Genomic DNA, 27,897 nt, shown 5'->3' with positions numbered 1-27,897 from the left:
ACAACCTGATCACCTTGTATCCCCCCAGCGCTTAGAACAGTGCTTTGCACATAGTAATTATTTATTTATTTATTTTACTTGTTCATATCTATTCATTTTATTTTGTTAGTATGTTTGGTTTTGTTCTCCGTCTCCCCCTTTTAGACTGTGAGCCCACCGCTGGGGCGGGACCGTCTCTAGATGTTGCCAACTAGGACTTCCCGAGCGCTTAGTCCGGTGCTCTGCACATAGTAAGCGCTCAATAAATCATCATCAATCGTATTTACTGAGCACTTACTGTGTGCAGAGCACTGGACTAAGCGCTTGGGAAGTCCAAATTGGCAACATATAGAGACGGTCCCTGCCCGACAGTGGGCTCACAGTCTAAAAGACTGTGTTTTTTGGAAAAAAAAAACTGTGTTGTATGAAAGGAGAGAAGGTTAGCGCTCCCCTTGAGAAGGATGGAAGAGGTCCTAGTGGCCTATACAACACATATATGGTTAAGGCATTGCCACCTACTTCGTGGCATCTAACCAAGCGCTCAATAAATATGATTGATTGATTGATTGATTGATAGTAAGCGCTTAACAAATGCCACCCCCTCTTTCCCCCCCAATGCTTAGCACAGGGCTCCGCGCTGCCTTTTACGGTAGTCGCCTACACTGTCAACCCCCTGTTGGGTAGGGGGACCGTCTGTAGATGTTGCCAACTTGGACTTCCCAAGCGCTTAGTACAGTGCCTTGCACACAGAAAGCGCTCAATACGGTAGAATGAATGAATCTCTACTCAGCCGTACCTCCTTCCCCTCCCCACAGTACCTGTATATATATGTCTGTGCAGATTTATTACTTTGTTTTATTGGTACATATTTATTTATTTTATTTTGTTAATATGTTTGGTTTTGTCGTCTGTCTTCCCCTTCTAGACTGTGAGCCCGCTGCTGGGTAGGGACCGTCCCTAGATGTTGCCAACTTGGACTTCCCAAGCGCTTAGTCCAGTGCTCTGCACACAGGAAGCGCTCAACAAATACGATTGAATGAATGAATGAATGAGCCCGCTGTTGGGTAGGGACCGTCTCTATGTGTTGGCAACTTGGACTTCCCAAGCACTTAGTACAGTGCCCTGCACACAGTAAGCACTCAATAAATACGGTAGAATGAATGAATATCTACTCAGCCGTACCTCCTTCCCCTCCCCACAGCACCTGTATATATGTTTGTACTGATTTATTACTCTATTTTATTGGTACATATTTATTTTATCTTGTTAATATGTTTTGTTTTGTCGTCTATCTCCCCCTTCTCGACTGTGAGCCCGCTGTTGGGTAGGGACCGGCTCTACATGTTGCCAACTTGGACTTCCCAAGCGCTTAGCACAGTGCTCTGCACACAGTAAGCGCTCAATAAATACGATTGAATGAATGCATCTCTACTCAGCCCTACCTCCTTCCCCTCCCCACGGCACCTGAGCCCCTTCCTTCCTCTCCCCCTCGTCCCCCTCTCCATCCCCCCCATCTTACCTCCTTCCCTTCCCCACTGCACCTGTATAGATGTATATATGTTTGTACATATTTATTACTCTGTTTATTTATTTATTTTACTTGTACATATCTATTCTATTTATTTTATTTTGTTAGTGCGTTTGGTTTTGTTCTCTGTCTCCCCCTTTTAGACTGTGAGCCCGCTGTTGGGTAGGGACTGTCTCTATATGTTACCAACTTGTACTTCCCAAGTGCTTAGTACAGTGCTCTGCATACAATAAGCGCTCAATAAATACGACTGATGATTATTATTATTATTATCGCGCCCAGCTGCGTGCAGCGGACCCGATCTCCACGTCCGGAGACTTCATCTTCTCTCCCCCTTCCCTTCCCTCCTGTCAACTGGGGCCTGGGCCAAGGAATGAGGGTGATGTCACCAATTTTCCAGCTGGCCAAGGGGAGGGGCAGGAAGCAGGACCGTGCCACTGGACTGTTTGAACGTAAACCACGAGGGCCGGGGTGCGACTGGCCCGTTTGAACGTAAACCAGGAGGGGCTCGGCCTGGTGCGTCCCCCAGCCCTGGGACATTCATTCATTCAATCGTATTTATTGAGCGCTTACTGTATACAGAGCACTGGACTAAGCACTTGGGCAGTCCAAGTTGCCAACAGATAGAGACGATCCCTACCCAACAGCGGGCTCACAGTCTAGAAGGGGGGAGACAGACAGCAAAACAAAACATATTAACAAAATACAATAAACAGAATAGTAAATATGTACAAGTAAAATAAATAAATGAATAAGTAAATAAATAAATACATAAATAAACACAACTCCGTAAAGGAAAGGGGTACCTCAGTGTCGTCTATCTCATCACTCAGGCCCTGGCTCTAGCCCCGAATGCCCTCCCTCCTCAAGTCCAACGGACCATGATTTCTCTCCCGCCTTCAAGGTCAGAAAAAAAAAGGAATCACACCTCCTCCAAGAAGCCCCCCCTGATTAAGTCCTCAATTCAATCAATCAATCAATCGTATTTATTGAGCACTTACTGTGTGCAGAGCGCTGTACTAATCAATCAATCAATCAATCGTATTTATTGAGCGCGAAGAAGGGAGAGCCGGGAGTCCCCACTCGTTCATTAGGGGGGCTTGGACGGAGGCCGCGAAGCGGGAGAAGCAGTTTGGCCTGGTGGAATGCTCATTCATTCACTCATTCAATCGTATTTATTATAATAATAATAATGATGGCATTTATTAAGCGCTTACTATGTGCAAAGCACCGTTCTAAGCGCTGGGGAATTTACAAGGTGATCAGGTTGTCCCACGGGGGGCTCACGGTCTTCATCCCCATTTTACAGAGGAGGTAACTGAGGCCCAGAGAAGTGAAGTGACTTGCCCAAAGTCACGCAGCTGACAAGTGGCAGAGCCGGGATTTGAACCCATGACCTCTGACTTCAAAGCCCGGGCTCTTTCCGCTGAGCCACGCGCTTACTGTGTGCAGGGCACTGTACTAAGCGCTTGGGAAGTCCGAGTTGGCAACATAGAGAGCCGGTCCCTACCCAACAGCGGGCTCACAGTCTAGAAGGGGGAGACAGACAACGAAACAAAGCATATTAATGCTTTGGCAGCTGTGTGACTTTGGGCAAGTCACTTCACTTCTCTGGGCCTCAGTTACCTCATCTGTAAAATGGGGATTAAGACTGTGAGCCCCACGTGGGACAACCTGATCACCTTGTAATCTCCCCAGCGCTTAGAACAGTGCTTTGCACATAGTAAGCGCTTAATAAATGCTATCATTATTATTATTATTATATTAACAAAATAAAATAAATAGAATAAATATGTATAAATAAATAGAGTAGTAAATGAGCACCGGCTTGGGAGTCAGAGGACCCGGGGGGGAAGCAGCGTGGCTCAGTGGAAAGAGCCCGGGCTTGGGAGTCAGAGGTCAGGGGTTCAAATCCCAGCTCCGCCAATTAATAATAATAATAATAATAATAATAATGTTGGTATTTGTTAAGCGCTTACTATGTGCCAAGCACTGTTCTAAGCGCTGGGGTAGATACAAGGTAATCAAATTGTCCCACATGGGGCTTACAGTCTTCACCCCCATTTTACAGATGAGGGAACTGAGGCCCAGAGAAGTCAAGTGACTTGCCCAAGGTCACCCAGCAGACATGGGGTGGAGCCGGCATTCGAACCCATGACCTCTGACTCCAAAGCCCGGGCTCTTTCCACTGAGCCACGCTGCTTCCCCAATAATAACAATGATGGCATTTAAGTGCTTACTATGTGCAAAGCACTGTTCTAAGCGCTGGGGAGGATACAGTCTTAACCTTTGTATCCCCCGCAGCGCTTAGAACAGTGCTTTGCACATAGTAAGCGCTTAACAAATGCCATCATTATTATTATTTTTAGACTGTGAGCCCAATGTTGGGTAGGGACTGTCTCTATATGTTGCCAATTTGTACTTCCCAAGCGCTTAGTACAGTGCTCTGCACATAGTAAGCGCTCAATAAATATGATTGATTGATTGATCATTATTATTATACAAGGTGATCAGGTTGTCCCACGGTGGGGGGGCTCACAGCCAATCCCCATTTTCCAGATGAGGTCACTGAGGCCCAGAGAAGTGACGTGACTTCCCCAAAGTCACACAGCTGACAAGTGGCAGAGCCAGGATTTGAACCCATGACCTCTGACTCCAAAGCCCGGGCTCTTTCCACTGAGCCTCGCTGTTTCCCTGCTGTTTGATGCTACTGATGCCCGTTTACTTGTTCTGATGTCATCATCCTCATCATCATCAATCGTATTTATTGAGCGCTTACCGTGTGCAGAGCACTGTACTAAGCGCTTGGGAGGTACAAAGCGCTTGGGAAAGCTTGTGGGTCTCCGCCCTTCTCGACTGTGCGCCAGTTGTGGGCAGGGACTGTCTCTCTTTGTTGCTAAACTGTACTTTCCACACACAGTAAGGGCTCGATAAATACGACCGACCGACTGCTGGTTTTCCATCTAACATTCCCCCCTTTCCCGGCCCCACGGCACTTACGTATACATCTGGAATTCGATTTATTTATATTGACGACAGCTTATTCGCTTTGATATATTGCCTGTGAGCCCGTGGTCGGGTAAGGATTAGCAGCGTGGCTCAATGGAAAGAGCACGGGCTTGGGAGTCGGAGGTCCTGGGTTCAAATCTCCGCCAACTGTCAGCCGTGTGACTTGGGGCAAGTCACTTCGCTTCTCTGGGCCTCAGTTCCCTCATCTGGAAAATGGGGACTAAGACTGTGAGCCCCCCGTGGGACAACCTGATCACCTTGGAACCTCCCCGGCGCTTAGAACAGTGCTTTGCACATAGTAAGCGCTTAATAAATGCTATTATTATTATTATTATTATTATTATAAGGAGAAGCAGCGAGGCTCAGTGGAAAGAGCAAGGGCTTGGGAGTCGGAGGTCCTGGGTTCAAATCTCCGCCAACTGTCAGCCGTGTGACTTGGGGCAAGTCACTTCACTTCTCTGGGCCTCAGTTCCCTCATCTGGAAAATGGGGACTAAGACTGTGAGCCCCCCGTGGGACAACCTGATCACCTTGGAACCTCCCTGGCGCTTAGAACAGTGCTTTGCACAGAGTAAGCGCTTAATAAATGCCATCATTATTATTATTATTATTATAAGGAGAAGCAGCGTGGCTCAATGGAAAGAGCACGGGCTTGGGGGTCAGAGTACTGGGTTCAAATCTCCGCCAATTGTCAGCTGTGTGACTTTGGGCAAGTCACTTCACTTCTCTGGGCCTCAGGTCCCTCACCTGTATATATGTCTATATGTTTGTACATATTTATTACTCTATTTATTTACTTATTTTACTTGTACACCATCATCAATCGTATTTATTGAGCGCTTACTATGTGCAGAGCACTGTACTAAGCACTTGGGAAGTATAAATTGGCAATATATAGAGACAGTCCCTACCCAACAGTGGGCTCACAGTCTGTACATATCTATTCTATTTACTTTATTCTGTTAATATGTTTGATTTTGTTCTCTGTCTCCCACTTCTAGACTGTGAGCCCGCTGTTGGGTAGGGACTGTCTCTATATGTCGCCAACTTGGACTTCCCAAGCGCTTAGTACAGTGCTCTGCACACAGTAAGCGCTTCAATATGATTGATTGATTGATTCCCAAGTGCTTAGTACAGTGCACACAGTAAGTGCTCAATAAATAGGATTGACTGATTGATTCCCAAGTGCTTAGTACAGTGCACACAGTAAGTGCTCAATAAAGACAATTAGAATGAATGAATACAAATTTACAAATACAAATAAACAAATAAATAAATACGAATACAAATACAAAATAAATAAATACACAGTCTTTTAGACTGTGAGCCCCTCCTAGATTGTGACCCCATTGTTGGGTGGGGACCGTCTATGTGTTGCCAACTTGTACTTCCCAAGCGCTCAGTACAGTGCTCTGCACACGGTAAGCGCTCAATAAATACGATTGAATGAATGAATGAATGAATAAATGAATAAATACAAATGGATTGAATGAATATTGTTCTATTGTCCCCAGGGCTCAGTTCAGTGCTCTGCATGCGGTAAAGGCCGGACAAGTAGGATGGTCGGGGTGCGGGCGCCATCACCTTGACGAACTTGTACTTCCAAAGCGCTCAGTACAGTGCTCTGCACACAGTAAGCGCTCAATAAATACGATTGAATGAATGAATGAATGAATAAATACAAATGGATTGAATGAACATTGTTCTATTGTCCCCGGGGCTCAGTTCAGTGCTCTGCATGCGGTAAAGGCCGGACAAGTAGGATGGTCGGGGCGGGCGCGGTCACCTTGACGAACTTGTACTTCCCAAGCGTCAGTACAGTGCTCTGCACATGGTAAGCGCTCAATAAATACGATTGAATGAATGAATGAATAAATGAATAAATACAAATGGATTGAATGAATATTGTTCTATTGTCCCCAGGGCTCAGTTCAGTGCTCTGCAAGTGGTAAAGGCCGGACAAGTAGGATGGTCGGGGTGCAGGCGGGCGGGCGCTGTCACCTTGACGAACTTGTACTTCCCAAGCGCTCAGTACGGTGCTCTGCCCACAGTAAGCGCTCAATAAAAACGATTGAATGAATGAATGAATGAATGAATAAATACAAATGGATTGAATGAATATTGTTCTATTGGCCCCGGGGCTCAGTTCAGTGCTCTGCACGCAGTAAAGGCTGGACAGGTAGGATCGTTGGGGCAGGCGCGGTCACCTTGACGAACTTGTACTTCCCAAGCGCTCAGTACAGTGCTCTGCACACAGTAAGTGCTCAATAAATACGATTGAATGAATGAATGAATGAATAAATACAAATGGATTGAATGAATATTGTTCTATTGTCCCCGGGGCTCAGTTCAGTGCTCTGCACGTGGTAAAGGCAGGACAAGTAGGATGGTCAGGGTGCGGGAGAACGGGTGCAGTCACCTTGACGAACTTGTACTTCCCAAGCGCTCAGTACAGTGCTCTGCACACAGTAAGCGCTCAATAAATACGACTGAATGAATGAATGAATGAATGAATACAAATGGATTGAATGAACATTGTTCTATTGTCCACTGTCGGGTAGGGACTGTCTCTATATGTTGCCAACTTGTACTCCCAGGCGCTTAGTCCAGTGCTCTGCACACAGTAAGTGCTCAATAAATACGATTGATTGATTGATTGATTGGTAAAGGCCGGACAAGTAGGATGGTCGGGGGGCGGGCGGGCGGGCGCGGTCACCTTGACGTCCTGCTCGAGGCTGTGGATGAGCTCCCCGTCCACGTGGCCGGTCTGGGCGGCCCGCAGGCTGCGCCGCTCGGCCTTGCGCAGGCGATACTGCAGGATGCGGCACGTCTTCCCGGCCTGGTCCAGCTGCTGCCGCAGCTCCTGCAGCTGGTACACGTCCTCCTCCATGTAAACATCCCGCAGCTCCAGCATCTCCGCACGCAGCTCCTCCATCTCATCCTGCCCGCGGCGGAGAGACACCGGAGGGGAAGAAAGGGGGGAGCCCTCAGCGACCTCCATCTCCACCCCCCCGCCTCCCCTCTTGACCCCCGACTCCTGAGCTGACCGGATTGGGGTCCAGGGGCCCAACGAGGCACGGGGAGAGGTGGGGTGGCCTAGTGGCTGGAGCCCGGCCCTAGAGAGAAACTAGCTCTCTTCCTCCCTTCAAGGCCCTACTGAGAGCTCACCTCCTCCAGGAGGCCTTCCCAGACTGAGCCCCTTCCTTCCTCTCCCCCTCTCCATCCCCCCCACCTTACCTCCTTCCCTTCCCCACAGCACCTGTATATATGGATATATGTTCGTATGGATTCCCCCCCATCTTACCTCCTTCCCTTCCCCACAGCACCTGGATATATGGATATATGTTTGTACGGATCCCCCCCATCTTACCTCCTTCCCTTCCCCACAGCACCTGTACATATGTTTGTACATATTTATTACTCTATTTATTTATTTTACTTGTACATATCTATTCTATTTATTTTATTTTGTTAGTATGTTTGGTTTTGTTCTCTGTCTCCCCCTTTTAGACTGTGAGCCCACTGTTGGGTAGGGACTGTCTCTAGATGTTGCCAATTTGTACTTCCCAAGCGCTTAGTCCAGTGCTCTGCACACAGTAAGCGCTCAATAAATACGATTGATGATGATGATGATGAGGGTGGCCTAGGGGCTGGAGCCCGGCCCTAGAGAGAAGCTGGCTCTCTTCCTCCCTTCAAGGCCCTACTAAGAGCTCACCTCCTCCAGGAGGCCTTCCCAGACTGAGCCCCTTCCTTCCTCTCCCCCTCATCCCCCTCTCCATCCCCCCCATCTTACCTCCTTCCCTTCCCCACAGCACCTGGATATATGTTTGTACATATTTATTACTCTATTTATTTTACTTATACATATCTATTCTATTCATTTTATTTTGTTAGTAGGTTTGGTTTTGTTCTCTGTCTCCCCTTGTAGACTGTGAGCCCACTGTTGGGTAGGGACTGTCTCTATATGGTGCCAACTTGGACTTCCCAAGCGCTTAGTACAGTGCTCTGCACACAGTAAGCGCTCAATAAATACGATTGATGATGATGATGATGATTTAGAAGGACTTGGGTTCTCATCCCGGCTCCGCCACTTGGCTTGAGAAGCAGCTTGGCTCGGTGGAAAGAGCCCGGGCTTGGGGGCCAGAGGTCATGGGTTCTAATCCATCAGCTGGGTGACTTCGGGCAGGTCACTTCACCTCTCTGGGCCTCAGTGACCTCATCAGTAAAATGGGGATGAAAACTGTGAGCCCCACGTGGGACAACCTGACCACCTTGTAACCTCCGCAGCGCTTAGAACAGTGCTTTGCACATAGGAAGCGCTTAACAAATGCCATCATCATTATTATTATTATTATTATTATTATTATTGTCTGCTCTGTCATCTTGAGCGAGTCCCTTCTCTGGGTCTCAGTTACCTCGTCTGTAAAATGGGGATGAAGACTGTAAGCTAGTTATGAGCAGGGAATGTCACTGTTTATCGTTGTACTTTCCCAAGCGTTTTGTACAGTGCTCTGCAACGCAGTAAGTGCTCAATAAATACAACTGAATGAATGTGCGCCCACTGTGCGACAAGGGCGGTGTCCGACCTGATTTGCTTGTGTCCACCCCAGTGCGCTTAGCACAGAGTAAGCGCTTAATAAATACCATAATAATAATAATGGCTTTTGTTAAGTGCTTACTATGTGCTAAACACTGTTCTAAGCACTGGGGGGGATACAAGGTGATCAGGTTGTCTCACAGGGGGCTCACACTCTTAATCCCCATTTTCCAGATGAGGTCACTGAGGCCCAGAGAAGTGAAGTGACTTGCCCAAAGTCACCCAGCTGACAATTGGCGGAGCCGGCATTTGAACCCATGACCTCTGACTCCAAAGCCTGGGCCTTTCCACCGAGCCACGCTGCTTCCCGAGGCCGAGATAATAATAATTATCTTATTATCTTCGAACAGTGCCTGGCTCATAGAAAGCACTTCACAGATATCACAATTATTATTATTATTGTTCACCACCTGGTTTCCCCCACTGCATCCCAGAGAGGCTGTGCAGAGATAAATGAGCCAGCGGACTGGACATCAATCAATCAATCAATCGTATTTATTGAGCGCTTACTGCGTGCAGAGCACTGTACTAAGCGCTTGGGAAGTACAAGTTGGCAACATATAGAGACGGTCCCTACCCAACAGTGGGCTCACAGTGTGGAAAGCGATGGAGGATTGTTACCAGAGAGTTTCCTAGGGACCAGAAGCCACTCCTTGTCATCTGGAGAGGGCTCGAATTTCCCCCCAGAGATGTCACCTCAATCCGCCCTCCCCTCCCAATGCCCGGCTCGTTTCATAATAATAATAATAATAATAATAATAATAATAATAATAATAATAATAATAATAATAGCATTTGTTAAGCGCTTACTACATGCCAAGCACTGCTCTAAGCGCTGGGGAGGATACAAGGTGATCAGGTTGTCCCACGGGGGGCTCACAGTCTTAATCCCCATTTTACAGATGACAGAACTGAGGCAATGAAAAGTGAAATGACTTGCCCCAAGTCACACAGCTGACAATTGGCGGAGCCGGGATTTGAACCCGTGACCTCTGACTCCCAAGCCCGGGCTCTTTCCACTGAGCCACGCTGCTTCCGCTCCCCCAGTTGACAGAGGAGGAAGCTGGGGTCCAGAGAGGTTAGGACGCTTGCCCAAGGGCACACAGCAGCCCGGCAGATTGCCTGAACCGACTGTATCGTACTTCGCCGGCCCTGTGCTTGGCGCATAGTAAGCATTTAGCCCCCACAATTCATTTCTTTTTCTTTAAATGGTATTTGTTAAGTGCTTACTCCGTGCCAGACACTGTGCTGAGCTCTGCAGTTGAAACAAGATAATGATAATATTTTAGACTGTGAGCCCACTGTTGGGTAGGGACTGTCTCTATATGTTGCCAACTTGTACTTCCCAAGCGCTTAGTACAGTGCTCGGCACACAGTAAGCGCTCAATAAATACAATTGATGATGATGATGATGATAACAATAATGGCATTTATTAAGCGCTTACTATGTGCAAAGCACTGTTCTAAGCACTGGGGAGGTTACAAGGTGATCAGGTCGTCCCACGGGGGGCTCACAGTCTTCATCCCCATTTTCCAGATGAGGCAACTGAGGCCCAGAGAAGTGAAGTGACTTGCCCAAAGTCACACAGCTGACAAGTGGCGGAGGTGGCATTTGAACCCATGACCTCTGTCTCCAAAGCCCGGGCTCTTTCCACTCAGCCATGCTGCTTCCCTGTGGCAGAGCATTCATTCAATCGTATTTATTGAGCGCTTACTGTGTGCAGAGCACTGGACTAAGCGCTTAGGAAGTACAAGTTCATTCATTCATCCATTCAATCGTATTTACTGAGCTCTTACTGTGTGCAGGGCACTGTACCAGCGCTTAGAACAGTGCTTTGCACATAGTAAGCACTTAATAAACGCCATTATTACTATTATTATCATTACTAAGCGCTTGGGAAGTCCAAGTTGGCAACATATAGAGATGGTCCCTACCCAAGAGCGGGCTCACAGTCTAGAAAACGGACTGACATTAGACATTAATAATAATGATGGCATTTATTAAGAGCTTACTATGTGCAAAGCACTATTCTAAGCGCTGGAGAGGTTACAAGGTGAACTGGTTGTCCCACGGGGGCCTCACAGTCTTAATCCCCATTTTCCAGATGAGGGAACTGAGGCACAGAGAAGTGAAGTGACTTGCCCAAAGTCGTCCAGCTGACAAGTGGTGGAGCCGGGATTTGAACCCATGACCTCTGACTCCAAAGCCCGGGCTCTTTCCACTGAGCCATGCTGCTTCCCTGTGGCAGAGCATTCATTCAGTCATTCAATCGTATTTATTGAGCGCTTACTGTGTGCAGAGCACTGGACTAAGCGCTTGGGAAGTACAAGTTTATTCATTCATTCATTCAATCGTATTTACTGAGCGCTTACTGTGTGCAGAGCACTGTACCAGAACAGTGTTTTGCACATAGTAAGCACTTAATAAACGCCATTATTATTATTATTATTATTACTAAGTTCTTGGGAAGTCCAAGTTGGCAACATATAGAGACGGTCCCTACCCAAGAGCGGGCTCACAGTCTAGAAAACAGACTATTAGACATTAATAATAATGATGGCATTTATTAAGCACTTACTATGTGCAAAGCACTGTTCTAAGCACTGGAGAGGTTACAAGGTGATCTGGTTGTCCCACGGGGGGCTCACAGTATTAATCCTCATTTTCCAGATGAGGGAACTGAGGCCCAGAGAATCAATCAATCGTATTTACTGAGCGCTTACTGTGTGCAGAGCACTGGACTAAGCGCTTAGTCAGAGAAGTTAAGTGACCTGCCCAAAGTCACCCAGCTGACAAGTGGCGGAGCCGGGATTTGAACCCACGACCTCTGACTCCAAAGCCCGGGCTCTTTCCACCGAGCCACGCGGCTTCTCTGCGTTAGACATTAGAACCCAGGTCCCTTGTCTCCCAGTCCCGGGTTCTTCTAATTAGAAAGGGTTTTTTCTCGCAACCCTCCTCGGGTTCCCCACCCCGACCGAGCTGGGACTGAGCGTCTAAGAAAGTGGCTATCAATCAATCAATCAATCGTATTTATTGAGCGCTTACTATGTGCAGAGCACTGTACTAAGCGCTTGCACTGTACTAAGTGGCTAGTGAAGTCACCGGTCTCCCAGAGCACAGGTGCCATGGCAACAAGCCCTTGGGCTGCGCGTGTGTTTGTGAGAAAGACAGATTGAGAGAGAGAAAAAGATGGAGAGCGGGGGAGAGAGAGAAAGCGAGAGCAGATACAGCAAAAACAGCGTGGCTCAATGGAAAGATCGGGGGCTTGGGAGTCTGAGGTCATGGGTTCAAATCCCGGCTCCGCCAGCTGTCAGCTCCGTGACTTCGGACAAGTCACTTCACTTCTCTGGCCCTCAGTTCCCTCATCTGGAAAATGGGGATGAAGACTGTGAGCCCCCCCCCCTCCCCCCCGGGGGACAACCTGATCACTTTGTAACCTCCCCAGCGCTTAGAACAGTGCTTGGCACATAGTAAGTGCTTAATAAATGCCATCATTATTATTATTAAAAGAGAGAGAAACAGAGAGAGAGGATGAGAAAGAGGGAGAGAACAAGAGGATGAACATCTTACTCTTGTACATATTTACTATTCTATTTATTTTGTTAATGATGTGCATTTAATAATAATAATAATAATAATAATGGCATTTATTAAGCGCTTACTATGTGCAGAGCACTGTTCTAAGCGTTGGGGAGGTTACAAGGTGATCAGGTTGTCCCATGTGGGGCTCACAGACTTCATCCCCATTTTACAGATGAGGTAACTGAGGCTCAGATAAGTTAAGTGACTTGCCCAAGGTCCCATGTGGGGCTCACAGTCAATCCCCATTTTACAGATAAGGTAACTGAGGCTCAGAGAAGTTAAGTGACTTGCCCAAGGTCACACAGCAGATGGGGCAGAGTCGGGATTCGAACCCATGACCTCTGACTCCAAAGCCCGGGCTCTTTCCACTGAGCCAGGCTGCTTCTCATTTAGCTTTAATTCTATTTGTTCTGACGACTTGACACCCGTCCACATGTTTTGCTTTGTTGTCTGTCTCCCCCTTCTAGACTGTGAGCCCGTTGTTGGGTAGGGACCGTCTCTAGATGTTGCCAACTTGTAATAATAATAAGAATAATAATAATGATGGCATTTGTTAAGCGCTTACTATGTGCAAAGCACTGTTCTAAGCGCTGGGGAGGTTACAAGGTGATCAGGTTGTCCCACGGGGGGCTCACAATCTTAACCCCCATTTTTAGAGACGAGGCCCAGAGAAGTGAAGTGACTTGCCCAAAGTCACCTGGCTGACAATTGGTGGAGCCAGGATTTGAACCCATGACCTCTGACTCCAAAGCCCGGGCTCTTTCCACTGAGCCACACTGCTTCTCAGTGGAAGCAGGGTGCAGTAGATTTAGTAACCACGACAATAACTGTGGTATTTGTTAAGCGCTTACTATGTGCCTGGCACTGGGCTAAGCACTGGGAAAGATACAGGTTAATCGGGCTGGACACAGCCCATCCCACATGGGGCTCACAGTTTTAATCCCAATTTGACAGATAATAATAATAATAATAATAATAATAATAATAATAATAATAATAATGTTGGCATTTGTTAAGCGCTTACTATGTGCAAAGCACTGTTCTAAGCGCTTGGGGGGATGCAAAGTGATCAGGTTGTCCCACGTGGGGCTCACAGTCTTAATCCCCATTTTACAGAGGAGGTAACTGAGGCCCAGAGAAGTTAAGTGACTTGCCCAAGGTCACATAGCAGACACGTGGCGGAGCCGGAATTCGAACCCATGACCTCTGACTCCAAAGCCCGGGCTCTTTCCACTGAGCCACGCTGCTTCTCTGATGAGGGAGAAGCATGAGGAGGGAACTGAGGTCCAGAGAAGTGAAGCGACTTGCCCAAAGTCACCCAGCAGACGAGTGGAAGTGCTGGGATGAGAATCCAGGTCTTTGATAATAATAATAATAATAATAATAATGGCAATTGTTAAGCCTCAAGGCCCTACTGAGAGCTCACCTCCTCCAGGAGGCCTTCCCAGACTGAGCCCCCTCCTTCCTCTCCCCATCGTCCCCCTCTCCATCCCCCCCACCTTACCTCCTTCCCTTCCCCACAGCACCTGTATATATGTATATATGTTTGTACATATTTATTACTCTATTTATTTATTTATTTTACTTGTACATATCTATTCTATTTATTTTATTTTGTTAGTATGTCTGGTTTTGTTCTCTGTCTCCCCCTTCTAGACTGTGAGCCCGCTGTTGGGTAGGGACCGTCTCTATATGTTGTCAACTTGTACTTCCCAAGCGCTTAGTCCAGTGCTCTGCACAGAGTAAGCGCTCAATAAATACAATTGATTGATTAAGCATTTACTATGTGCCAAGCACTGTTCTAAATGCTGGAGTAGACACAAATTAATCAGGTTGGACACAGTCCCAGTCCCTCAGCCTTAATCCTCATTTTACAGATGAGGTAACTGAGGCCCACAGAAATAAAGTGACTTGCCCAAGGTCCTGGAACAGACAAGTGGCAGGGGCAGGATTAGAACCCAGGTCCTTCTGACTCCCGGGCCATGGCTGAATCCACTAAGCGACTCTGACCCCCAAGCCCAGGCTCTATCCATCTGTAAAATCTCTATTCATCATTAAAATAGGAGAAGCAGCGTGGCTCAGTGGAAAGATCCCGGGCTTTGGAGTCGGAGGTCATGGGTTCAAATTCCGGCTCCGACAACTGTCCGCTGTGTGACTTTGGGCAAGTCACTTCACTTCTATTTATTCTATTTATTTTGTTAGTATGTTTGGTTTTGTTCTCTGTCCCCCTTTTAGACCATGAGCCCGCTGTTGGGTAGGGACCGTCTCTATATGTTGCCAACTTGGACTTCCCAAGCGCTTAGTACAGTGCTCTGCACACAGTAAGCGCTCAATAAATACAATTGATTCATTGATATGTATATATGTTTGTACATATTTGTTACTCTATTTATTTTACTTGTACATATCTATTCTATTTATTTTATTTTGTTAGTATGTTTGGTTTTGTTCTCTGTCTCCCCCTTTTAGACCGTGAGCCCACTGTTGGGTAGGGACTGTCTCTAGATGTTGCCAACTTGGACTTCCCAAGCGCTTAGTCCAGTGCTCTGCACACAGTAAGCGCTCAATAAATACGATTGATTGATTGATTGATTGGTGACACTGCCTCTTTGCCTGGGAATCAGGGAGAGGGTCCAGGACAGGGGGGAAAAATGGGATTTAGCCAAATTTGGAATGCCGCGGGATTAATGGATGGGGCCAGCCACCCCCAACCCCCTCCCCGGGAGAGCACGACAGATGTTTCGGCCTGTGGACGCCTCCTCCTCAACCCCAACGGTCTCTCCCGGTCTCCCTCAAAGCCCGCAGGGATGCTCGCTCCGGTTGGTTCTCACGGAAAATGTGGGAAGGGAGAGCCCGCTCCGTGACCCCCGGCCCCTGGGACGGAAACAGCAGCTGCTCCCCTGCTCCGCGACAGCTGATGATGATTCTGGTATTTGTTGAGCGCTTACTATATGCCTGGCACTGTACTGAGCAGCGTGGCTCAGTGGAAAGAGCCCGGGCTTTGGAGTCGGAGGACATGGGTTCAAATCCCGGCTCCGCCGCTTGTCAGCTGGGTGACTTTGGGCAAGTCACTTCTCTGGGCCTCAGTGACCTCATCTGGAAAATGGGGATTAAGACTGTGAGCCCCCTGTGGGACGACCTGATCACCTTGGAACCTCCCCAGCGCTTAGAACAGTGCTTTGCACATAGTACGCGCTTAATAAATGCCATCATTATTATTATTATTATTATTATTATTCTCTGGGCCTCGGTGACCTCGTCTGTAAAATGGGGATTGAGGCTGTGAGCCCCACGTGGGACGACCTGATCACCTTGGAACCTCCCCAGCGCTTAGAACAGTGCTTTGCACACAGTACGCGCTTAATAAATGCCATCATTATTCTTATTATTATTCTCTGGCCCTCAGTGACCTCATCTGTAAAATGGGGATTGAGGCTGTGAGCCCCACGTGGGACGACCTGATCACCTTGGAACCTCCCCAGCGCTTAGAACAGTGCTTTGCACATAGTAAGCGCTTAATAAATGCCATCATCATTATTATTATTTTTCTCTGGGCCTCAGTGACCTCGTCTGTAAAATGGGGATTGAGGCTGTGAGCCCCACGTGGGACAACTTGATCACCTTGTATCCCTCCCCCAGCGCTTAGAACAGTGCCTTGCACATAGTAAGTGCTTAACTAATGTCATTATTATTATTATTATTACAAGCAAATTGGGCTGGACACAGTCCCTGACCTATATGGGGCTCCCAGCCTCAATCCCCATTTGACACACGAGGAAACTGAGGCCCTGAGAAGTGAAGTGACTTGCCCAAGGTCATACAGCAGACAAGTGGCGGAGTTGGGATTAGAACCCAGGCCCTTCTATAATAATTATTCATTCAACCGTATTTATTGAGCGCTTATTGCATGCGGAGCACTGGACTAAGCGCTTGGGAAGTACAAGTCGGCAACATATAGAGACGGTCCCTACCCATCAACGGGCTCACTAATAATAATGAATAATTATGGTATTTGTTAAGCGCTTACTATGTGCTACGCACTATACTAAGCGCTGGGGTGGCGTCAAGCAAATCGGGCTGGATACGGTTCCCATCCCACGTGGGGCTCACAGTCTCAATCCCCATTTTGTGGATGAGGGAATTGAGATGGAGATTAAGACTGTGAGTCCCAATCAATCATAATTACTGAGTGCCTACTGTGGGCAAAACACTGTACTAAACGCTTGGGAGAGGACAATATAAGAGCGTTGATAGGTGTTTGGCCACAAAGAGCTTCATCAATTAGTCAGTCGTATTTAATAATCATAATATGTTGCCAACTTGTACTTCCCAAGCGCTTAGTACAGTGCTCTGCACACAGTAAGCTCTCAATAAATACGATTGATTGATTGATTGGGCAGAACACTGGACTAAGCGCTTGGGAGAGCATTCATTCAAGTCATTCAATGGGTAAGCAGCGTGGCTCAGCGGAAAGAACCCCGGGCTTGGGGGCCAGAGGTCATGGGTTCTAATCCCGCCTCTGCCACTTGTCAGCTGTGTGACTTTGGGCAAGTCACTTCACTTCTCTGGGCCTCAGTTCCCTCATCTGGAAAATGGGGATTAAGATTGTGAGCCCCTCTTGGGACAACCTGATCGCCTTGTATTCCCCCCCGCCCACAGCGCTTAGAACAGTGCTTTGCACATAGTAGGCGCTTAACAAATGTCATCATTATTATTCAGTTGTATTTAGTGAGCACTTCCCAGGTGCAGAGCACTGTACTAAGCGCTTGGGAGAGGACAATATAAGAATAAACAGAGACATTCCCTGCCCACGAGGAGCTGACAGTCCAGCGGGGGAGACGGACATCATCATCAATCGTATTTATTGAGCGCTTACTGTGTGCAGAGCACTGTACTAAGCGCTTGGGAAGTACAAGTTGGCAACATATAGAGACAGTCCCTACCCAACAGTGGGCTCATGAACAGAAATGAATAAATGAGGGATGCGGACATAAAGCGGTGTGGAGCTGGGAGGGGGGATAAAGAAAGAGAGCGAGTCAAGGCGACGTAGAAGGGAGTGGGAGAAGAGGAAAGGAGGGCGCAGTCAGGGAAGGCCTCTTGGAGGAGATGGCCCTTCATTCATTCATTCAATCGTATTTATTGAGCACTTACTGTGTGCACAGCACTGTACTAAGCTCTTGGGAAGTACAAGTCGGTAACCTATAGAGCCGGTCCCTACCCACCAACGGGCTCACAGTCTAGAAGGGGGAGACAGACAACAAAACAAAACATGGAGACGGGTGTCAAAACAGTCAGAACAAATAGAATTAAAGCTATATGATGATGATGATGGCATTTATCAAGCGCTTACTATTTGCAAAGCACTGTTCTAAGCGCTGGGGAGGTTACAAGGTGATCAGGTTGTCCCACGGGGGGCTCACGGTCTTCATCCCCATTTTACAGATGAGGTAACTGAGGCACAGAGGAGTTGTGACTTTTTTTATGGCATTTATTAAGCGCTTACTATATGCAAAGCACTGTTCTAACCTCTGGGGAGGTTACAAGGTGATCAGGTTGTCCCACGGGGGGCTCACGGTCTTCATCCCCATTTTACAGATGAGGGAACTGAGGCACAGAGGAGTTAAGTGACTTGCCCAAAGTCACCCAGCTGACAGTTGGCGGAGCCGGGATTTGAACCCCTGACCTCTGACTCCAAAGCCCGGGCTCTTTCCACTGAGTCACGCTGCTTCTCATATATGCTCTTCCAGACTGTGAGCCCACTGTTGGGTAGGGACCATCTATGTTGCCAATTTGTACTTCCCAAGCGCTTAGTACAGTGCTCTGCACACAGTAAGCGCTCAATAAATACGATTGATTGATTGATTGATATGCTACATGCGCAACTGCGTCCAACCTGATTGGCTCGGATGGCGATGGCATTTGTTAAGCACTTACTATGTGCAAAACACTGTTCTAAGCGCTGGGGGGATACAATGTGATCAAGTTGTGGGGCTCACAGTCTTAATCCCTGTTTTTACAGATGAGGTAACTGAGGCTCAGAGAAGTTAAGTGACTTGCCCAAGGTCACAGCAGACTTGTGGCGGAGCCGGAATTCGAACCCACGACCTCTGACTCTTTTAGACTGTGAGCCCACTGTTGGGTAGGGACTGTCTCTACATGTTGCCAATTTGTACTTCCCAAGCGCTTAGTACAGTGCTCTGCACATAGTAAGCGCTCAATAAATACGATTGATGAGGATGATGATGACTCCAAAGCCCGGGCTCTTCCTACCCTTCCCGGATCTACCCTAGCGCTCCCTCCCCATCTTCCCAACCCTACAATCGAGGAATTATTTTTAAAAATCACAGTGGCAAGCCCTGCCCTGCCACCCAAAGCTCTCCAAACCTCACCTCCTCTGTGAATAACTCTCATTAGAGAAATACTTACTGAACAGCGTACAAAGTCTGAGCTGATTATCTTGAATCTAAACTAAGTGCTTGATGATCAATTAATCAATCTATCACGGTGTGCACCCCGGCGCTCAGTAAGGTCCCCGGCACTGAGTAAGCGCTTCACAAAGACCATAAAAAATAAAGATCGGTGAGGAGAAGGAGAGGCCCTGTAGCAGTGCTGTCATTTCCCCAGCCCTCCCCGTTTGCGGCCACGCATCATATTTTCCATCTCCCTGCGGGGTGGGGGGCTCGGGGGGCGCGGACGGGGGGGAAGGGGCTTCCCGATGGCGTCACCGACGATGGGCGACCTCTTAAAGGCCCGCCATCCCCGGGGCCCCAGCGCCAAGGATGCAACCGCAGAACGGCGGGTGCGAAATGTGCGCGACGGCAGGAGGAAAAGGGTGGGGGGGGCGGTGGGAGAAGAAGAGGAGGAGGAAAAGGAGGGAAGTGGAGAAGGGAGAGGGCCGGAGGAGTTAGAGGGACTGCCCACTGCTCCTTTTCTTTCACAATTCTGGATGAGCAATTATGGATTTACGTTCACGTCAATCAATCGATCAATCAATCGTATTTATTGAGCGCTTACTATGTGCAGAGCACTGGACTAAGCGCTTGGGAAGTACAAATTGGCAACACGTAGAGACAGTCCCTACCCAACAGTGGGCTCACAGTCTAAAAGGGGGAGACGGAGAACAAAACCAAACATACCAACAAAATAAAATAAATAGGATAGAAATGTACAAGTAAAATAAATAAATAAATAAATAGAGTAATAAATATGTGCAACCATATATACATATATCCAGGTGCTGTGGGGAAGGGAGGGAGGTAAGATGGGGGGATGGAGAGGGGGACGAGGGGAGACGTCGGTCTCCCCTTCCAGGCCGTCGGCTCGTTGGGAGCGGGGGGACGTGCCCGCCAATCCTGTTGGGTTGGACTGTCCGTTCTGCACGCCGTAAGCGCTTTTCATTCTTCTGCAAAAACCTTGAGGGCACGTCGCCCCACTCAAAACACTCCAATGGCTGCCCATCCGCCTCCGCCACCAAAAACCCGTCACCGTTGGCTTTACAGGCCCCGATCCTCTCGCCCGCTCCTACCTCACCTCGCTACTCTGCTACCACAGACTTGGCTCCTCTAACGCCAACCCCCTCACTGCCCCTCCATCGCGTCTATCCCACCGCCGAGCCCTCGCCCACCTCCGGCCTCAAATCCGACGGACAATGACTGCCCCCCATTTCAAAGCCTTATTGGAAGTCCGTCTCCTCCAAGAAGCCTTCCCTGACTAGGACCCCGCTTTCCCCTTCTCCATCGCCCGGACTTGTCCCTTTCTTCGTCCCCCCTCCCTCAGCCCCACGGCACCGATGTCGAGATCTGTCATTTATTTATCTTAATGTCTGCCTCCGCCTGCTCTATCAATCAATCATTCGTATTTATTGAGCGCTTACTGTGTGCAGAGCACTGTACTAAGCGCTTGGGAAGTCCAAGTTGGCAACATATAGAGACGGTCCCTACCCAACAGTAGGCTCACAGTCTAAAAGGGGGAGACAGAGAACAAAGTACAAGTTGGCAACATAGTAAGTCAATCAATCAATCAATCAATCGTATTTATTGAGCGCTTACTGTGTGCAGAGCACCGTACTAAGCGCTTGGGAATCAATCAATCAATCAATCGTATTTATTGAGCGTTTACTGTGTGCAGAGCACTGGACTAAGCGCTTGGGAAGTCCAAGTTGGCAACATATAGAGACAGTCCCTACCCAACAGTGGGCTCACAGTCTAAAAGGGGGTGACAGAGAACAAAACCAAACCTACTAACAAAATAATATAAATAGAATAGATATGTACAGGTAAAATAAATAAATAGAGTAATAAATATGTACAAACATATATACAGGTGCTGTGGGGAAGGGAAGGAGGTAAGATGGGGGGATGGAGAGGGGCACGAGGGGGAGTGGAAGGAAGGGGCTCAGTCTGGGAAGGCCCCTTAGGCCGTACGCTCATCGTGGGCAGGGAATGTGTCTGTTTACTGCCGTATTGTACTATCCCAATCACTCAGCAGAGTGCTCTGCACAGGGTGAGTGCTCAATAAATATGATTGACAATGAATGAATCAAAGTAAGCGCTCAGTAAATACCACTGGCGATAACGACGATGAAGTCAATCAAAGCCGGGGCCCAGCTGATGACTAAATAATAATAATTATGATGGTATTTGTTAAGCGCTTACTATGTGAGAAGCACTGTTCTAAACAGAGTTGGGTCCCGGGTGCAGTGAGGACCGCTCTCTGTTGGGGTCCGGAGGGAATGGGGGGCTGGCCGGGACGATTGGGGGTAACGGGGCAGGGGTTGGGGGCCTCAATGACCTGACCTCTGACCTCTGACCTCTAATCCCACCCTCCGCCTTGGCTAAACTGGGGCAGCTCAGCACAAACTGGCGGAGAAAAGCCCATCAATCGATCGGGTTTATTGAGCACTTACTGTGTGCAGAGCACTGAACTCAGCACTTGGGAGAGTCCAGTACAACAGTAGACGTGTTCCCTGCCCGCAAGGAGCTGACAGTCTTGAGGGCTAGACGGACATTAATAAATAAATAAATTATGGATAGCCGATAAGCAGCGCGGCTCAGTGGAAAGAGCCCGGGCTTTGGAGTCAGAGGTCATGGGTTCAAATCTCGACTCCACCAACTGTCAGCTGGGTGACTTTGGGCAAGTCACCTCACTTCTCTGGGCCTCAGTGACCTCATCTGTAAAATGGGGATTAAAACTGTGAGTCCCCCGTGGGACAACCAGATCACCTTGTAACTTCGCCAGTGCTTAGAACAGTGCTTCTTATTTCTATTTATTTTATTTTGTTAGTATGTTTGGTTTTGTTCTGTCTCCCCCTTTTAGACTGTGAGCCCACTGTTGGGTAGGGACTGTCTCTAGATGTTGCCACCTTGGACTTCCCAAGCGCTTAGTCCAGTGCTCTGCACACAGTAAGCGCTCAATAAATACAATTGATTGATTGATTGATTGCTTTGCACATAGTAAGCGCTTAACAAATACCATTATTATTATTATTATTATTATAAATTATAGCTATATCAGTTACGGGCGTAGAAATACACATTATAGATCAGCACTTAGAACAGTGCCAGCGCTTAGAACAGTGCTTTGCACATTGTAGGCGCTTAATAAATGCCATCATTATTATACGTACATAAATTATGGATGCATAGATAAATTTACAGATACACAAATCAATCAATCGTATTTATTGAGCGCTTAACTGTGTGCAGAGCACTGTACTAAGTGCTTGGGAAGTACAAGTCGATTACAAGTAAAAGCACAAATCAATTACGAATGCGTAAATAACCTACGCCTCTTATGCATTCAGCCCACGCCTATACCCACCCCCATCTCTGTGACCAAAGGTAGAGAGGCAGTGTTGCCCAGTGGCTGGAGCCCAAGCCTGGGAATCGGAAGGACCTGGGTTCTAATCCCGGCTCCGCCACTAGTCCGCCGTGGGACCGCGGGCCAGTCGCTTCATTTCTCCGTGCCTCGGTTCCCTCATCTGCAAAATGGGGAGGAAGACCGTGAGCCCCATGTGGGACAGGGCTTGCACCCAACCTGATTAACTCGTGGCTACCCCCAGCGCTTAGTACACCCTTCTAGACTGTGAGCCCACTGTTGGGTAGGGACTGTCCCTATATGTGGCCAACTTGTACTTCCCAAGCGCTTGGTACAGTGCTCTGCACATAGTAAGTGCTCAATAAATACGATTGATGATGGTATGTTGCCAACTTGTACTTCCCAAGCGCTTAGTCCAGTGCTCTGCACATAGTAAATATAATTGATTGATTGATTGGCACAAAAACCACAAAAAAGGACGTTTCTGAGAAATGGGTCTAGCACTCCTGCCCCACCGGCAGTGTGACTGCCAGGACCTGTTCTGCTCGGAGCGGAAGAGGGGTGCACCTGGTGCCAGGGGTCACCCACGGTGCCCGCCCTGGCGGGCATCACTCAGAGAGCCCCGTTATCGCCAGGGGCAGTGGGGCGAGCGGGCACGGGCAGGCGAGGGCCCCGGATCCGACGGCTGCAGACTTTGGGCCCCGCGTGGGCGTCTCTCCCTCGGCCGCACCCTCTGCTGTATGTGTGCCCCCGGGCTCCTTGGCACCTGGCAGCCCTCCGCAGGGGCGTCACCTGTTCTTCTGGCAGCTAATACTCCAACGGGCGGCCCGCCCAGAGCCTGCCCGGGGCCCCGCGGGGACCAAAGGCCTGCCAAGAAAGACACACACACACCCGCAGCGGCTCGGCGGCCTACAGTCAGGCCTGGGAATAATAATAATAATAATAATAATAACGGCATTTATTAAGCGCTTACTATGTGCAAAGCGCCGTTCTAAGCACCGGGGAGGTTACAAGGTAATCACTGTTGTCCCACGTGGGGCTCACAGTCTTAATCCCCCTTTTACAGATGAGGGAACTGAGGCTCAGAGAAGTGAAGTGACTCGCCCAAAGTCACCCGGCCGACAACTGGCGGAGAATTGGCGAACATTTGGAATCAGAGAACCTGGGTTCTCATCCCAGCTCCACCACGTAATAATAATAATAATAAGAATGATGGTATTTAAGTGCTTACTATGTGCAAAGCAATCAATCGTATTTATTGAGCGCTTACTGTGCGCAGAGCACTGTACTAAGCGCTTGGGAAGTCCAAGTTGGCAACATAGAGAGACAGTCCCTACCCAACAGTGGGCTCACAGTCTTAAATGGGGAGACAGAGAACAAAACCATACTAACAAAATAAAATAAGTAGAATAGATATGCACAAGTAAAATAAATAAATAAATAATGGTATTTAAGTGCTTACTATGTGCAAAGCACTGTTCAAATCGCTGGGGAGGTTACAAGGTGAGCAGGTTGTCCCACGGGGGGCTCACAGTTTTAATCCCCATTTTTACAGATGAGGTAACTGAAGTCCAGAGAAGTGAAGTGACTCGCCCAAAGTCACCCAGCTGACAGTCGGCGGAACGGGGATTTGAACCCATGACCTCTGACTCCAAAGCCCGGGCTCTTTCCACTGAGCCACGCTGCTTCACACTTGCCTGCTGTGGGCCTTCGGGCAAATCACTTCACTTCTCTGAGGCCTTGTACATATTTACTATTCTATTTATTTTGTTAATGACAAAATAGTTAATGACAATAGTTAATAGTTAATGACAAAACTGTTAATGACAAAATGACTAAATGCATTTAGCTTTAATCCTATTTGTTCTGACGACTTAACACCTGTCCACATGTTTTGTTTTGTTGTCCGTCTCCCCCTTCTAGACTGTGAGCCCGTTGTAGGGTAGAGACCGTCTCTATATGTTGCCGACTTGGACTTCCCAAGCGCTTAGTACAGTGCTCTGCACACAGTAAGTGCTCAATAAATACGATTGAATGAATGAATGAATGAATGAATAGGGGATGGAGCCCGGGCCTGCGAGTCAGAGGACCGGTCAGTCGGTCAGTCGGTAGTATTGACTGAGCACTTCTTGTGTGCACAGCACTGTACTAAACGCTTGGGAGAGGACGATAGAAAAATAACCAGACACATTCCCTGCTCACAACAAGCTTCCAGTCTAGAAGGACCTGGTTTTCATGCCTTCTGCGGGACTTTGGGCAAGTCACTTTACTTCTGAGGACTTCAGTCTCCTCCTCTGTAAAATGGAGACTTCCCCGCCCCACAACACTTCATCATCATCATCATCAATCGTATTTATTGAGCGCTTACTATGTGCACTTGTTAATATTTGTACATATTTATTACTCTACTGATTTTATTAATGAGGAGAAGCAGCGTGGCTCAGTGGAAAGAGCCCGGGCTTTGGAGTCAGAGGTCACGGGTTCAAATCCCCGCTCTGCCAATTCACTTCTGGGGGCTTCAGTTTCCTCCTCTGTAATATGGAGATTTCCCCTCCCCACAACACTTGTTTATATTTGTACATATTTATTACGCTACTTATTTTATTAATGATGAGAAGCAGCGTGGCTCAGTGGAAAGAGCCCGGGCTTGGGAGTCAGAGGTCACGGGTTCAAATCCCCGCTCCGCCAATTCACTTCTGGGGCTTCAGTTTCCTCCTCTGTAATATGGAGATTTCCCCTCCCCACAACACTTGTTTATATTTGTACATATTTATTACGCTACTTATTTTATTAATGATGAGAAGCAGCGTGGCTCAGTGGAAAGAGCCCGGGCTTGGGAGTCAGAGGTCATGGGTTCAAATCCCGGCTCCGCCAACTGTCAGCTGTGTGACTTTGGGCAAGTCATTTCACTTCTCTGGGCCTCAGTTCCCTCATCTGGAAAATGGGGGTTAAAACTGTGAGCCCCCCATGGGACAACCCGATCACCTTGTAACCACCCCAGCACTTAGAACAGTGCTTTGCACGTAGTAAGTGCTTAATAAATGCCATCATTATTATTATTATTATTAATGATGTGTGTATAGCTATGATTCTATTTATCCATTTTGATGGTATTGAGACCTGTATATTTGTTTTGTTTTGTTGTCTGTCTCCCCCTTCTAGACTGTGAGTCTGTTGATGGGTAGTGACTGTACCTGTTGCCAAATTGTACTTTCCAAGCGCTTAGTACAGTGCTCTGCACACAGTGAGCACTCAATAAATACAACTGAATGACTGATTACCTATTCTGTGCATATAGCTTTAATTCTATTTGTTCTGGCGATTTGGACACCTGCCTCCATGTTTTGTTTTGTTGTCTGTCTCCCCCTTCTAGCCTGTGAGCCCGTTGTTGGGTAGGGACCGTCTCCATATGTTGCCAACTTGTATTTCCCAAGTGCTTAGTACAGTGCTCTGCACACAGTAACCGCTCAATAAATACGATTGAATGAATGAATGAATATTCTCTCTCCCCTTAGGCTGGGAGCCCCAGGTGGGACAGGGCCAATGTCATTCATTCATTCATTCAATCACATTTATTGGGCGCTTACTGCGTACAGAGCACTGTACTAAGTGCATGGGAAGTACAATTCCACCTTGATCATCTTGTACCTTTTTTTAAAAAAATAGTATTTGTTGAGGCCTGGGATAGAAACAAGCTAATCAGGTTGGACACGGTTCATGTCCCACAGGGGGTTCACCGTTTTAATCCCCGTTTTATAGATGAGGGAACTGAGGCCCAGAGAAGTCAAGTGATTCGCCCAAAGTCACACAGCAGACAGGTGGTGGAGCCGGAATTAGAACCCAGGTCTTCCCGACACCCAGGCTGCTTCCCTGGATTTGATCCAGTTCCCACCTTGCCCGGGGGAACGGCCCCTTGTCAATCAGCCGGGTTCCCTGGTGACAGATTGTCCGATCAGTCGGGTTTCGAGGTGACAGATTGTCCAATCAGTCGGGTTTCGAGGTGACAGATTGGTCAATCAGCGGGTTTCGGGGTGACAGATTGTCCAATCAGCCGGGTTTCAGGGTGACAGGTGGTCCAATCGGCCAGGTTTCCCAGTGGGTTTCCCAGAAAGCGGAAGAAGGGCTTGGAACGGGAGGCGGATCCTGCTTCCGGCCTCTGAATGTGGACCCTGTAGTTGTGACCTCGGCTCTGGGTCCCTGGACAACTCTGACCCTGGACTCCGGGCTCCCAAAAGTTTCCAACCCCCGGGCCTAGGCCCCCCCCAAATCTCCGACCCCCGAGACCCCCAAACAGCTCCGACCTCAGACTCTAGGCCTCTGAACAACTCCAATCCCGGGTCCTAGGGCCCCAAACAGCTCCAACCCTGGGCCCTAGGGCCCCGAACAGCTCCGACCCCAGACTCTAGGCCTCTGAACAACTCCGACCCCGGGCTCCAGGCCTCTGAACAGCTCCGACCCCAGGCTCTGGGCTCCTTAAAAGCTCCGATCCTTATCACTAGGCCCCCAAAGAGCTCCATCCCCAGACTCAAGGCCTCCGAACAACTCCGACCCCGGGCCCAAGGCCTCCGAACAACTTCGATCCAGGGCCCTAGGTATCCCAACTGCTCCGACCCTGGGCCCTAGGCCTCTGAACAGCTCTGAACTTGGGCTCCAGGCTCCCAAACAACCCCAAACCCGGGCCTTAGGTCTCCAAACGCTCTGACCTGGGGCTCCTAGGCCTCTGAATAGCTCCAACCCCAGGCTCCAGGCCTCCAAACAGCTTCGACTCTGAGCTCTGGCCCTGAAAAGCTCCGATCCTGGCCCTAGGCCCCCAAACAGCTCCGACTCTGTATTCTAGGCCTCTGAACAACTCTGACCCCAGGCTCCAGGCCTCTGAACAGCTCCAACCCCGGGCTCTGGGCTCCTAAAAAGTGCCGATCCTGGACACTAGTCCCCCAAAGAGCTCTGTCCCCAGACTCAAGGTCTCCGAACAACTCCGACCCCGGGCCCCAGGCCTCTGAACAACTTCGATCCGGGGCCCTAGGTCTCCCAACTGCTCCGACCCTGGGCCCTAGGCCTCTGAACAGCTCTGACCTCGGGCTCCAGGCCCCCAAACAACTCCAAACCAGGGCATTAGGTCTCCAAACGCTCTGACCTGGGGCTCCTAGGCCTCTGAATAGCTCCAACCCCAGGCTCCAGATCTCCAAACAACTTCGACTCTGAGCTCTGGGCCCTGAAAAGCTCCGATCCTGGCCCTAGGCCCCCAAACAGCTCCAACTCTGTACTCTAGGCCTCTGAACAACTCCGATCCCGGGCTCCAGGCCTCTGAACAACTCCAACCCTGGGCTCTCGGCTCCTAAAAAGCTCCGATCCTGGTCACTAGGCCCTCAAAGAGCTCCATCCCCAG

General features: G+C 48.6%; 1 protein-coding gene and 1 non-coding gene across 2 annotated transcripts in view; one reads left to right on the top strand and one right to left on the bottom strand.

Moving 5' to 3' along the window:
* Positions 1 to 27,897, bottom strand: part of SOGA1 (suppressor of glucose, autophagy associated 1) — an 82,067-nt gene that overhangs the window by 42,677 nt on the left and 11,493 nt on the right. The window contains 1 exon segment of the mRNA XM_038750157.1: positions 7,232 to 7,456. Within this exon segment, the coding sequence (XP_038606085.1) occupies positions 7,232 to 7,450 (219 nt within the window). The 5' untranslated portion in view covers positions 7,451 to 7,456.
* Positions 397 to 524, top strand: LOC119931930. The gene has a single exon (XR_005452231.1). It is a non-coding gene; the product is annotated as a U6atac minor spliceosomal RNA (small nuclear RNA).

The sequence above is a fragment of the Tachyglossus aculeatus genome, chromosome 8, assembly GCF_015852505.1.
Source record: "Tachyglossus aculeatus isolate mTacAcu1 chromosome 8, mTacAcu1.pri, whole genome shotgun sequence".
NCBI lineage: Eukaryota > Metazoa > Chordata > Mammalia > Monotremata > Tachyglossidae > Tachyglossus > Tachyglossus aculeatus.
The sequence above is the reverse complement of the archived record's forward strand: the minus strand, read 5'-3'. Positions and strand labels throughout refer to the sequence as shown.